General features: G+C 43.6%; 1 protein-coding gene across 5 annotated transcripts in view; it reads right to left on the reverse strand.

Moving 5' to 3' along the window:
- Positions 1–14,979, reverse strand: part of DNAJB6 (DnaJ heat shock protein family (Hsp40) member B6) — a 101,387-nt gene that overhangs the window by 3,306 nt on the left and 83,102 nt on the right. For 2 of the 5 annotated variants that reach the window (XM_067542703.1, XM_067542704.1), the window contains exon 9: positions 10,365–10,883. In XM_067542703.1, the coding sequence (XP_067398804.1) occupies positions 10,576–10,883 (308 nt within the window). In that variant the 3' untranslated portion in view covers positions 10,365–10,575. Of the gene's footprint in view, positions 1–8,939; positions 9,365–10,364; positions 10,884–14,979 lie in introns of those variants that run through there. The other 3 variants (XM_067542706.1, XM_067542705.1, XM_067542702.1) reach the window with 3 other exon arrangements.

Below are 14,979 nucleotides of genomic sequence, written 5' to 3' on the forward strand. Positions count from 1 at the left end.
GCATGCGAGCTTGCCACATGCACCAGTGATGGAAAATTTTCACTGGTACCCGTACAAGTCAGCTCTAGCACCCCTTGCAGCAGCGCACACATCCACCTGCATAAAGGCACTGCTGGCTCCCCCTCCCTCTCAGTTCCTTCTTGCTGGACCTCCAAATGAAGGGAAAGAGGGCGGGTGTGGAATGGACATGAGCAACACATCTCGAAGAACAACAGTTACGAGGTAAGTAACCATTCTTTCTACTTCGAGTGCTTGCTCATTTCCATTCCCAGTTTAGGTGTTCATGGACGTGACCCTTGAAGCACCGCTCTACCAAAGCCAGCGTCATCCCAAGCTTGCTGCGTTAAGACATAATGGGATGTAAAGATATGTACCGATGACCAGGTAGTTGCCCTGCAGATGTCCAATATGGGGATGTGCACTTTGAAGGCCGCAGATGATACCTGCGCTCTCGTTGAGTGGACTGTCAAGAACACTGGAGGCATGACTCCAGCCTGCTCAAAACAGGCCCAGATGCAGGCTGTGATCCATTTTGAAAGACGCTGTGAGGAAACTGATAGACCCTTCATCCAGTACGCAACTGCCATGAAGAGCTGTGTAGAGACACAAAAGGGCTTAGTCCTGTCAATGTAAAAAGCCAGAGTCCTCCTCACATTAAGACTGCAGATGCCTCTCCTCACTGGAGTTGTGCAGTTTGGGGCAAAAAACAGCCAGGAAGATCTCCTGATTTAAGTGAAGATAGGAGACCACCTTAGGCAAAAAGGCCAGGTGCAGGCGTAACTGGACCTTGTCCTTGTAAAACATTGTGTAGGGTGGTTCTGATGTTAACATCCTGATCTCCAACACTCGCCTGGCAGACATGATAGCGACCAGGAGGGTGACCTTCCAGGACAGGTAAGTAAGGGAGCATGAGGCCATAGGTTCAAAGGGCAGTCCGGTGAGTCTGGAAAGGACCAAGTTCAAGTCCCACTGAGGAGAAGGCTCCCTTATTGAAACGGGCTAAACAAGAAGAAAACAAAAGGGGGATTGGATCCATGGACAGAAAGTCGCTCTTGGGCGCACCTTCAAAAGGCCTGCTTTCCGCCCCAGTTATGGCAGCTAGAGCCCAGTTGAGGGCCGGCAGATGACGAACGGCCCCGGTGCCTCTTGAAAGCCGTGTTTCTTCTCTTATAGGAGTCTCTGCGGGGGTGGTCCCGAGATCGCTGTTCTTGCTGGGGCTTAAAATGCCTCCTAGAGGAGGAAGGTGTATGGAGACAGAAGAACTGCAAAGTAGCCCTGGAGTCCATGCAATGCAGTTGGGCATCTGTCTGCTCGGCAAAGAGGGCCATGTCATCGAAGGGGAGGTCCTGGATAGATTGCTGGACCTCTGACGGGAGACCTGAGGATTGGAGCCATGATGCCCGCCTCATCAATATCGCCGAGGCCATCATCCTGGCTGCAGAGTCCACCACATTGGAAGCCGCGTTGGAAGAGTTCCAGAGGGGTAGCTGTGTTAGTCTATATACAGCAAAAACAATGAGAGTTCTGTGGCACTTTAAAGACTAACAAATTTAATTTTAGCAGGCATAAGCTTTCGTGAGGCTCAGCTCACTTTGTCAGATGAAGAGGTAGAAATGAGAAACATAGGATCATCATATAAATATACAAGTGTATAGAGAACAAGAGGTAAATTGCTCACCCATTCTCACCTCCTACTCAGTGACTGTCATTAGACCTCAAGTACCGGCTTTCATCCACCTCCCCCCATTGTTCTTGCAGCCACGCTGTTGGTGGTACCAATTGGGAAACTGGGCACCAGAGCTGGGGTTTGTCTAGTCTGGACACCTTCATTGCTGTCTGAGGATGAGGTGCTGATATCCAACAGCTATGGTGGTGCTGTCTCTGAATACCTTGCGGTGCCGTGTGAAGTGCGTTGTTCATGTGCCAGCACCACAGAGCAGCAATAGGAGCCCGAATGCTGGGTGTGCTGGGACCAACTCTTGTCCTTGGGCTTCTTGTATGGACTAGGCAAGCGGGGTCGTGGTGCTGGGGAAATGAGCTGTGAGTCTGGTGACCTGCGTTGCTCTGTTCCACAGCGGTGCTCTGCTTGGTGCCAGTCCTCCGGGGAACGGTGGCAGGAGCCCAATCTGGTAGTATCCTGACCCGAAGAGTGTGGCCTGGACTACGGGGACCGCCTACGCACCGGAGAGCAGTGCCTTGATGATGGGGAATGACGAGCAGATCTGTTCCTCGATGGGCTGCCATGAGACGCTGGTGCCAGATCTTGATGTGGCGCTCTGCCATCCCTCGGGGTCCGCAATACTGGCAGCGCCAGGAGGTCCTTCATAGCTTGGAAGGCCTCTGGAGTCAATGGCACCACTAAGCAATGAGGACCTCTACCACTACCCAGAGTTGGTGGAGGGCCTGGTGCTGGGGTTGATGCTCACTGAGGTGAGGGACCCTTCTGAGGTGGGGAGGGTTGGCAGCCCAATGTGGGTCTCACCAGGTCCCCCTTGGCCTTTTTCGCAGGAGATCATTCCCGTTCCATGCGGATTTTCTTGGACCTCTTTTTCGGAACCGGGGAGGGAGATCGGTGCCGGGTGGATGAAGCGAGTGCCAGAGGGACACTGCACACCAAGGCCGTCGAGCTTGGTGCAGAGTCCGACCTGCTGGGCTCCAAGACCGGTCTAAGAGCCGACTCCATCAGAATGGCCCTGAGACAGATATTCCCTCCTTCTAACTCCACAGGCAGAAACTTTTAGAGATCTTACACCTCTGACTGACTTCCCCCAGACACTTTAGACAACTTTGATGAGGGTTGCTCCATGGCATAGGCTTCTTACACGAAGCTCGGGGTTTAAACTCCGGGGAACAGAGCATGCCCCGACCCTGATATTTTAACTACTAAACTAGAATTCACTGTAATGAAACAAATAACTATATACGCTAAAAACAATGAATAGACCACTAGGGAGATGAGAAGAACTTGCGAAGGCAAGAACATTCCAGCACCGTCACTGGCAGCAAGAAGGAACTTATAAGGAGGGGAGCTGGCAGCACCAATATGCAGATGCATGTGTGTGCCGCTGCAAGGGGGGGCTAGAGCCAGCTTGTACAGGTACCACTAGGGGAAAAAGTTTTCCGGCACCAGTGCATGTGGCGAGCACAAACACTTACATTGGGAATGGACATGAGCAAGCACTCCAAGAACCACCACGATTTAAGAAACTGCGCTGCTTTTTTAGTACTTCTGCCATGTGCTATTAGTCTCAGCAAATTAAAGTGGAAATCAGTTTTGTTGTTTCAGGATGAGAAAAACCAGCCGTGTTCTGAGTGTAACTTGTAGAAATGTTGACAAAGCTTTTCGTATTCAAATGCATCATACCACCTTGATGTCCACAGATGCTGCTATCATACAGAGGTTACTAAACATGTGCTTACCCTAAGAATGAAGCACTATCATCAACATATTGCTTCATGAATTGAAGTAGTTTTCTCTGAAAGTCAAGCCCCTTCACCAACTTCACTTGACCTATAATTGGAAAAACTCCTTGATTTGCCTTATATCTGAATGCAACAAACCAGAGGCATCTTATCTCTGAAGGGCACTAGCAGATATCAGACAACTTGGAATAGCAGAGAAGACAATGAAGAATAAGGTAGTCAGGCGAAGAAGCGCCTATAAAAAAGAATCAGTTAGAAATGGACTGAATTCAGAGGATTTTTCCTTTTAGTAGGAAAAAGGAAATCAGTAGTGTATCAGCCACTCCAAACTAGTCAGTTTAATGACTATGTTAGCAAGGATATTCAGAAAAGAATCATTACAGCCTAAATGATTTACAGCCTTGTTCTCATTTGCCCTTCACAAAAAACAGTCAGTAGTTCTGAAAAGGCTTTCACATACAGGTGATTTTCTGAAGTTGATATTTCACTCTATGGCTCTGAAAAAACACAGACATATGAAGGAACCCTATATCACTTAAACAGGCTGCAGACAATCCAATATAAATTAATTTGTTGTATATGAACACAATATGCTTTATTATGTAAATAACTGACCAAAACTAGCACTAAGTGTTAGAATAAAAAGGTACTAAGGAACAGGGAGACTGACAAGATCTCTGCCTAGTCTCTGGAGTGATCGCTCAAGGGAAACAGTGAAAGCCCTATCACATGGCACGTTTAAATTAGATTGCCAAAAAACTAGTGAATGTACAATAAATACCATTCCTGGAAAGATAGGACTAATGGATCTTCAGGTCTAAGTTTTGTGATGAAGAAGTCCCTTCTCCCTCATCCAAGTGGGACAGATTCTAAGCAGGTATAAATCAGCATAACTCCACAGATAGAGGCACTATGCTGATTTGCACCAGCAGAAAATCTGACCCAAACAGGTAACTCCTAAAGGCAAGGGGCTCAGTCCTTCAACTTATATAAGAGTAGCCCAAGTCCAATTGACCTTCACAACTCAAGTGTATCTAGTAGTCATACAAGATTGTTTTCCATTGAATTTGGGGGCAAAAGTTATTTGAATTACTGAACAGCACAATTTAACAGCAGGCAGGCAGATTACAAATCGTGCTGAGATAGTGACACTGCTCCTTCGTTAATGTTAATATTTGATTAATTTGAAATACTTGTCTCTGGAGAGTGAGTGTCAGTCAGCGGCCAACAAGATGAAGCGATGAAATTGGGGGGGGAGGGGGGGAAAATCACACAATCAGGATTTGGTGAAACTGGCTTAGGGTTTTTACAGTCTCTTGTCAGTCAAATACTTTGGTTTGGTGGAGGAGGGCGAATGAGGGGGGGATAGAGGACAGAGAAAGTTCTCATATCCAGAAATGACCATAGTACTTTTCTAAAGGTTAGGTACTGCAACACAGAGAGAGACTACACAAGGATAGAGAGGCCTTAAAGAAAATAGGTTTGTCAGAGCTTCACAAAGCCTCAACATGTAGAAAATAGGCCTATTTAAAAGACAGATGGCCACTAACTAAGCATTTTCTTGCTTTTGTCAACTCCTGTCACAAACAGAGCCAGGTGAAGCAGTTCAGGCAATGTAGCCATCTGGAATTGTGACCCATTCCTGGAATCTTTGTTTTAAGTTACATGGCACTACCTCCTCACCTGCACTTTCTACTTCAATCCCCACCAAAGCTTCCGCCTAATGGAAGACGTCAAAAGAAAGCCGCTTGATTGTTTAAAAGTCCATGAAGTAAAACTGAAGCTGTATGACTTCAAACAACTCCCCCTAGCAGGGATCAATAAATCTGACAGCCTCTTGCTGGGCCTAAGGCTGTACCTTACTTTAGGCTTTCCAGTGCACTGGGTCCCCCTTTTAACTGGGCTTCAGAGCACACCGAATGTTTCTGAATCTTCAGAGTGCATGAGACAGAGGTGTTTAGTCCAGGGCTTCAAAGTGCACCACACCCTTGAGAAGCCACAAAGAGGGATGTATGGACAGAGTATGTCTAAATATACTAGTGTCCTACAGAGAGTACTACTATTCAGTGCCTCTGTGGTCCTCTTCATCCTCCTAGAATCAAGTGGGGAGAGTGGGAGAAGAGGCAAAAGAGAGAGGTGTCGAATCCTCCACTCTGCTATGAAGGCGGGACGGTGAGAGGAACCTCACTCCCTTGCCTCCCAGCCTGCAGAGAGGAGAGTAGGAGCAAGCAGGTCGGCAGGGAGCCAGGAAGAACAATGCACTCAGCAGGCTGCTTTCATTGCCTGTATCTAGCACAAAGTGCATCCCCCAGAGCAGCTTCTCTACTTCCTCCTGTCCCCCAATTCATTGTGATCAACCGCGAAGGACACACCCTGATCTTTTGACACTGGCTTTACCACAGAGAATCGTAGGGAGGCAAGGGATGGAGGTGAATCAATCTTTCCTCTGCTCCAGGTTGGCAGCATTGCTCCCTGCTGCTACAGCCTGCTTGGGGTACAGTAGCAGCTGCTCTCCTGTGTGGACAGAGTGGGAATATTGGCCAATGGATTCAGTCACTGGCTCACTGCCTAGTCTCAGATACAGCTACGTTGAAGTACTACTCTCAGGCTCTCCTGAGGGCGGAATCCCCCTGCATAACCTCTCCCTGGGAAGTCGTGCACGCCGGGCTTCCCAGGCTGCCATATGACTGTGGGAAGACAGAGGGGGTTGGCCTACAGAAAGAAAATATTTTCTATTACTTTGCTTTAAAATGTATTTGATTATTTTAAGTCCAAATACATTAAATGCTAACAAGGTCTGGTTTCAAGCTTATTTGAAGGTTATCATTAATTACTTTATATTGTTCATACCTTCCTATGTGCCATTATAAAGCCCTCACACCTTATCAGTTACACTACAAATGGCTATTTAGGTATGATTTGATTCAGAGAGACAGATTGTACCACCACAAAGGGGCCCGTTCTGATCCAGTCTGACCCTCTGCATAACACAGCCTAGAGAATTTTACCCACTAATTCTTGCACCAAGTCCATAATTTTGTTGAGCTATAGTGTGTCTTTTAGAAAGACAACAGTCTTTATTCAATAACCTCAATTAATAGAGAATGCACCTCATCCCTAGGTAAATTGTTCCAATTAACTACCCTCACTGCTCAGATGCTGCACCTTATTTGTAACCTGAGTTTATCTAGCTTCATCCTCCAGCCAGCTGAAGTAATTTAGCTTCACTTTTAAGTTAAACAGGCTTCTAAGCTTTAACCACCTATTTAGGCCTTCCTTTTACATTGTTCACCAAGATATTTGTTACCTACCTGTTTAGTCAGCCCTAGCAGAATTGCCATGAAAATATGACCTAAACATGGTCTACTTGCCTGTCCTTTACAAAGATGATACTGCTAATGAAGAAATACTGGGTAGGGTTTGTTTTTTTTTAAATTTAAATTTTATTTTTTTGCTCACCCTGGGGCAAGCAGAAGCTTGCAAGGCTACGCAGCCCAGGAAGGTCTACCCCGCCACAAGTGATTCACCGCTCTCCATGGGAGATGGTTGTGCAGGGGATGCCCCCCTCACAAGAGCCAGACAGCACTGCTTGAAAGCATCTCTCGGAGACCAGGCCATGAAGCTGCAAGCCAGTGACCAAATCCACTGGCCAATTTTCCCACCCTCTGCCCACATAGGGGTCCAGCTGCTACCATACCCCATGCAGGCTATAGCAGCAGCCGGGGCGTATTTATTCACCTCCACCCCGACTCCCAAAATTCCTTGGGTTAGGTTTCCATTCCCACCTCTCCCCCAACCCCCAGCAACTCTGCTCATTTAGCTTGCCAAACATTTTCCCACCCATTGTACACACAAATCAAAATACCTTGGTAAATTATAGAGTAATAAATTGGGGGTAAACAAAATTATTTGGTGATTTTACCACTTAGTAACATAATTCATGATATTTGCAATGAAAGAGAATGAATTGTGGTTACAGTACATTCTAGTAGCTCGATTTCTCAGCTGAGGAATCCATGCCAGAATTAGATCAAAATTAGTTAAGGTAAGTCTTTTAAAATGGTTTCCTTTTCAATAATGCCAGCAGATGAAAATGGGTGTCAACGAATGGATTAGTATTTAAGGTATAGGTTAATACAGGATACTTTATCACTCAGAAGGGAAAAAACAAATCTTGCAGTATTAATTTACAAGTTAAGAGCTTTTAATTTATATGTATTAATTGCACACTATTTTTTAATATTAAAACATTTAAACCACTTCACTAGGCAACTCAGCTTTTTAAAGTTCAAACTCTGATTTACCTGGAGAGTATCTGGATTTCACAAATTACGCTTGTTCTGGTAATACAACCATTTGAGGCAAATGTGGTTTCAACACAGATTTCTATATTCTAAAAGGCAGTTAAGCCATTTATCAGCTAAAAATCATTAGTAATGAGACTTAACATCATTTCTATAGGAAAGCACAAGGAAGTTGATAAATGTGATTGCAGATTTGTTCCATCCCAACACCTTTAAACCAAATTATGTTCTGTTTGTGTGACAAATTGTCCCACTGAATGGAAATTCACACTAAATTTCTCTCAACCAGACTTATGGATTTTTTTATTTTTTTTTAAATAGAAGTTTGCAACAATCCTGCATGATGGCCACACTTTTGAAGATGGAAGTCAAATCATTTGCAACTTCAAAAAAAAGGTGAACTCAGTAATTTTACCTTAATCTTATGTCCAGTGCCCGGCTGCAGCAGTGGGTCTCAAACTGTGGTCTGTGCCCAACAGATGGCCTATGGACATTTGTTAGTGGCGACATTGCGCTAGCTCTTCCTCATTTCAAAGCTGATTGAGGTCAATGTTAAAACTCATCAACTTCAATGGGCTTTGGATCAGGCGCTAAAAAATGCCAATAGGACATTAGATAGACCTAACATTTTTCCCATGTGAGCAATTGTTGTCGATGCCAAAGTGATGTTTGGGGATCACAGAGTGGAAGATATCTGCATAATCAAGGATGTGAAGGGCACCAGGTGTATATATAGAATCAATTTTCTATCATAAAGGCTCATTATGAAGAGGTTAATAACCTAGCTGTAAGAAATGCACTCTTGGCTTAAACTTCAACTACAAAGTCTTAATACAGAATCGTGTTTTTTGTTGGCTTTTTTAAAACTTTGAATCCTATCACGTAAGCCTACACACAGCTTCTTCAGCAATCATGTATCAGAGAACAAGCAGTATGTGTAAAATACTTACAGAATGACAGTGAACTCCTGACCCCACTGCAGTCACTGGCAAAACTTACTTTAAAGGGGCCAGGATTCCCCCCACCCCAAGTCCTTCCATCTGTTGAATGAACATGAAAAAAGTGGCAAGGGATTATATGAGAAATGACAAGATTCTGCATGGCAGACAGTGAGTGACCTATTGTTATATTAGTCACGTTTATATCTGTGTGCATATTTACTTGGGACTTACTTTAATTACAGCCTAATGCATTTAGTGTGTAAGGAGATTTGCAGCTAAAAACTATGTAAATAGTGTTAAGGTTGCAAAAAGGAAATTCAAACAGATGTTTTGTCAGAAACTTGGATACCTCAGAAAGTGTTAAATTCCCATTCCATTTAGAAGAAACTGAACCTAAATTCCCTCAAAGTTCAGATCTAGGGCTCTGGAGTCTTGGACACACGGGACAGCCACAAAATTCATACCCAGATTCATTTCAGATCTTCAGCTCCAGAATTTGGTTCAGACTCATCCCTAGAAGAGTTTTTGCTACATTATATACATTTATTTATTAAAGGCCCAATTCCCCAGTCCTCAAGTAGGCAAAACTCCCAGGGACCGCAGCATCAGGAAAAAAGTTCTCTTTCAAACATTCACTCACTTCTGCTGATTATTTCCCAGTCTAAAGTAATCCTGTGTTTCACATCTTGGGCTGTACTGCAAGACAATGTCACAAGCAGAGGCTCATAAGTGGAGAAATACAGCAGAAGCTGAGGAACTTGAGATAGGTTTTTTTTGCCCAGCAGTGTTGATGAGCAAGGAACTAGGATCCATAAAGAGCAATATTCAAACAGATATTTTTTGGTATTTTTCATGAGTCATCACCTCCCCTGCTAGGCCCTATTCAAGTTCATTCGCTCCCTAAGGCATAACTCCCGTTAAAAACAATGGCAGTTGGCCATTCACTGGGCAGGCAAGTCTCCCATTTACTTTAATAGGGGTTTTGCATGTCTGAAGACTGCAGGACCAGGTTTTATGTATGACCAAGGACTCACTATTCAGACAAACTGAAGTGGTCAAATAGATTTTGTTGTCCAAGCTACAAAATGTATTGGATCCATAAAAGTGTTACAGGAGACAAGAATATAGGGCGATCTAATCACACATAGAATTTGACAGATGACTGGATCACATGGTCAAAATCATGGCAAAAAATAACCATGTCAATTGTTGGGCTTCCTTATTTAACTTTGGAGGCTGCTTTTGTAGAACAAAAGTCTGAGCTCTCAGCACCAGAAATCAAGATTACCTGACAATCTTGTGCAAAGCACCTTTGATATATCCATGCTACAACTAGGAGTAAGCCTCCCAGCCTGGGGTAGATAGACCTGCGCTAGTTTTGCTCACACTACCACACTAAAAATAGCAGTGTAGATGCTGTGGTGCTGGTGGAGACCCAGGCTAGCTACCCAACCACAGACACAGGGAGCTGGATGGGCTTGAGAGCCCGAGCTGCAATGGTCACACTGCTACTTTTAGGATGCTAGTGTAAGTCTGTCTACCTGGGCTGGGAGGCTTGCTACCAGTTGCAGCGTAGACTTTGGGCTCAAGGAATTTCCACTTCGAGAACGAATATTCAGTTGCTGAAATCTGGACTTACTTTCATTTGAAGAAGAAAAGCCAGTTTACTTAATAAAGGTGAAAGCATACTGATTAGTTAAAGACTTTCCTGTGTTTAAAAGCAAAAAGTACAGATATTTTTGAGAGCATTACTTTCTGCTCATTCCTACTAGGTCATACTCTCACCTCCCTTTGGAGAATGTGCCTTATCCGTCCAGGGCATTTGTGAATCTAGATTGAATTGCGGAGCAGGTAGTACAGAATGAAAGCACACATGCTGGCATTCATTACCTTTGGGGGAGCTAGCATTAAGTCAGTATACAGCAATGCTTTCTTTCTTGGGTTTTTGATTTTTGATTCTGACTAACTGACGAGTCACTTTCTGTACATTTCTCATTAACCTTTATGTGCACACCTGAGGAATAAAAAGGGGTCTCCAAGCTGCTTGTAACTCGAGCTCTATCCTGTTCTTCCACCTCATCATTATGATAGGCATGTTTGGGGTAACTGGCAGGCTTGTGGGACTTCAGGAGGCGGGTATTGGTAGACTGGAAAGGTAGGGCATGTTGTCCTCTACGGCTGCACTCTTCAGCAAGAGCTTCCTCATCTGCCACACCTGAAAAGCAGACAAATCAGGAGAAATAAGCTGGATGCACATCAAGGCTTTCGCTTCACCTGAAATAACTGGAAACTGGGCTGGAAGTCAGGAACCACTAAGTTACACCCTGGTTATGACAGCTTCAGTCTGGTGTCTTGAGCAAGCCACTTAAACTTAATTCTTGTTTCTCCATTGTAAAGACAGGGATCATATTACTACCTACCATCCAGACACGTTACTGCCCTCTGAGCTATTGCACAAAGTCTGAGACTGCCTCCTTTTCTCCCCCCAGTGTCTTATCACAGCGGATCTCCCCTAACAGAAATTTGTCTGCCAGAATCTGGCAGACAATCAAGCTACTGGTGCCTGATTGCCTCAGTCTTCCAGAGCAGCAGAGCATGCAAGCTGAGCCCCACAGTACTAATCAAGGACTCTTTCCTTATTTGTTCCCCTGCTGCAGCTGAAAAAGCCATCCCACTGATGAGGTCTCTGTAGAAGCAGTAAGCATTGCAGTAGAGAGAACGGTCTAGTGCCAAGAGGGAAAGAGTTCTGTTAGGCTGACTCTAGGGATGAGGAGACAGGGTGAATTTGGGTCTTCGGAGGGAAGGAAGAGAGTCGAGATTCTGAAAGTGGAGAAAGTAGACCAAAAGATCAGATGGATAGAGGAGATAGGACAGAATCCACACCCACCCACCCACACCAACACACAAAAAGAGAAGAAACATGATGGAAATAAGATTAAGTGTTCAGGAAAATATATAAGGAAGTCCCACTACTGTGGGAATTCAAGTGAATTTGCCTTGCTGCCGTAGCTGTGACAACACCAACACAATGAAGCAGAGAATTCTGCCCCTTCTGCTGAATATCAAAGCAACCATATCAAAGCAACATTAACAGTAAAAAACACTGGAATACAGTATGGGGGAGGAAAAAAACCTCAAACAAGAACAGAAGGAAAAAGGCAGAAAAGCTAAAAATCTATAATGGGAAAGAAAGCAGAAGATCTGAATAAGGTAAACAGTATTTTTCCTAATGTGTAACCTATTGTTTGAAGGAAAAGAGGGAGGTGAACTGGAGATCAAAGAGGGTTTTTTTATTAATCCAATTATTTGATCACTTAATAGATGATGAAATGTGGCATCATTTTATATGCATCAAAACCGGCATGTCGCATTCCGTAAGTTTTTTCCACATTATTTCATGCATCAGCTGCATAGGGATGGGTGTGTTCCATTAGTTAATGTCTGGAAAATGCTTTGAAGATGGAAAAGCACAATGTTGCACTAAGCAGTAATAACAGTAATCCAGGGTCAGTTATCATCCAGTTACCTAAGCAACTCGTTTGCTTTAAAACAGCTCTAGGATACTTTCACATGGAAGGATGATTGTTTTCTTTTTTAACTCATCATTACATATGAAGTGTTACTTTTTAGGGGTCAGGGAAAGGAGATGGGGTACAATTTTTTTACTTGTTTCATGGTACAATTCAGCACTCAGCTACATGGAGCAACTAAAATCCAACACAAGTGGCAGATGTGTTTATTTTGTATTTGAGTGTATTTAGCTTGCCAGCAGTTTTGAACATACACCAGGATATTGTCAGTAGTATTATAGAGGTGGCAGATCTCTCTATGCTGTACATTTTGGGTAGGTGTAGGCCTTCATAGCTTTTACAGTCAAGCCCCCCCCCTTGAAAGACAAGCAAACAAGGAGAAGACACAGACAGAAGGTCTGTGGAAAAAGCCAGATATTTCCACACCGAGGTGCAACCTGGCTATGCCTGTTACATTGACTTTAAGAGAATGCAATTAGTGAGCTGTTCCCTAAAGTTTTACTGTGTGGTCAATAGTAGATCCTCAACAGTATGGCTTCTGGCGACAAATTCAATGGCCTTGATCCCAGGAGGAGCAGAGTACCTTCAGTTGCCTTTCATATCAATGGCAGCTAAGTGCTCTGCACTGTGCAGGATTAGAACCGATGAACAAACATTAATTCAAATCTTTAGCTTCCTGCAGGAGAGACTAGAATCCTCGTGAATGTTTCATTTCCACATTCCCTTTTGAGATGACTTTTGAGTGTTTACACAGCACTTGCCACAGGCACTTCTTACACTTGTATCAATCTCATTACACCAGATCTGTTAAGAGGAATCCTTTTAAAAAAATGGTAAGAATAAAAATCAAACTGAGTAGAAAAATTCAATATACTAATAAAGCTGTCATGGCAGATCAAAGGAATTGATTTCCTAACAAATTACTTTGCAAGGGCAGTAAAATTCCTCCCCTCCTACAGAAACACAGGCTGCACAGCTCTTTCTTTAATGTACCTCTAAGTTCTCTGGTGTACAATTTATATCTGGAAGCAGATACACACATTAGAAATGTGCATTAGCCATTACCTGTAGGAATTGTTTGCATCCCTTTCAGGAAAAGCTGTTTTACCAGCTGAAATGATGAGCACTATTGTAAATACTGGGGTAGGTGTTAAGTTACCTACCTTTATGTTAGACCAACACATGCACATTGAATTCATGGAACTATTCCCAGCTAGGTCCCTAACATACTTAGAATTCTACAGTTTTGACTTTTATTCAGCCAATATAGAGGAAGAGTTTCAAAGACTAGGAATTCAGAGTAATTCACTACCCTGGCAGCGTGTTCCTCAGCAACACCAGGAGGATTTTGTGCTCAGCCTATTACACCTTAATCCCCTGTCCAGGGAACAGTTATCCTTCCTTCTTTCCGCCTCAGGGTATGTTCTAGAGACACTGCAGCTCACTTCATGAACTGGCAACAGCACTGAAATGCAGCAGAAAGAGGTTGTCCAACAAGCCTTCTTGGCTCCAGGATAAGACACATTTTACACATTAAAAACATTTTTTAAGTGGACTAAACTACTCTCAAAGATGCCAAAATGTCCTGAACTTTCACTGAATTCAGTTACACTTTAGGCAAGAGATAGGCTACAACCGTCTGGCTTGTATTCGATTCCATGGCAGATCCTCTTCCTATTAGACCTCAGTTCTGCCAGGTGCTGAAGGATGGTCTTCAATTAAAGCTCTAGACTGAGATCCAGGAAATCTGGGTTTAACCCCTGGCTGTGCCAGACTACCTGTGTGACCTTGGGCAAGTCACTTTGTGCCACAATTCCCCATCTGGAAAATTCTCTTTATCCTTCTTATCTGTTTAGAACAAGCAATTTGGGAAGGACTGTCTTCAAAGAGTACACTGCCTAGCCATTTAAGGTCTAGATTTTGGTTAGGACTTCTAGGCGGTATACTAGGATACATAAAGTTCGATTTCTCTAGTTCCCATTTGGGCTAGGGAAAACTTACCTGCTTCACAATTAGAAAGCACTCTAGAATTAACAAGGGTATGTGGGTGTGCCAGTGCAAACTGCCATAGGCCCACTGAAGTCAGCTGATTTCTCAGCCATACTAGCTGCTGTGCACCGAAAGTTGAACACCGAAGGCTTCCTAACACCTGGGTCTGCCAAAATCAAGTCAGCAACACAAGACAGGTTTGACCTTGTCTGGGTCTTATTGAGTGACGCAGCTGCACCTGAAGCACAAAAAGGTTTAGCCTGCATGGGAAAACCAATGTTAAATATTTAGGCACTGTCAACAAAGAGCAAATCCAGCAGGGATATTTCCAAACTAGCTCAAGCCTATCTCTTGCCAAAAGGGGATGGCAAGCCCTACTAAACCAGAGTACAGCTCTGTGATATGGAACACAGCAATACAGTGCCTGTTATGGAAATAAATACTTTCAAACTTTTTTACAAGCCCTGCTTACTACCCTGAAATTAAGATTTCCTCAAGAAATTTTAAGAAGTGTCTCATATAGTCCCAACAACAAAGGAACTACACCCCTCGAGAAACTGTCATCTTAAACCTAGTTTAGTGAGTGGTGAATTGCAAGAAATTGCTTTTGCTTATACATTGCCCAGGGCAACAATGGCTAAGGACACAATATAAGTAACTGTACACCACAGGCATTACATACATAGACAGTTAAAACTGCTAAATGCTAAAGAATAACTTTATTCACAATGTGAAATATTTGCCCTAATTTTAAAAGTAAAATATACACGTAGTTGTGTCTCATTAAGCTAC

This window comes from Emydura macquarii, unplaced genomic scaffold (genome assembly GCF_026122565.2).
Source record: "Emydura macquarii macquarii isolate MOO-44397 ecotype Brisbane River unplaced genomic scaffold, CSIRO-AGI_Emac_v2 contig_719, whole genome shotgun sequence".
NCBI classification, from domain to species: Eukaryota; Metazoa; Chordata; order Testudines; family Chelidae; genus Emydura; species Emydura macquarii.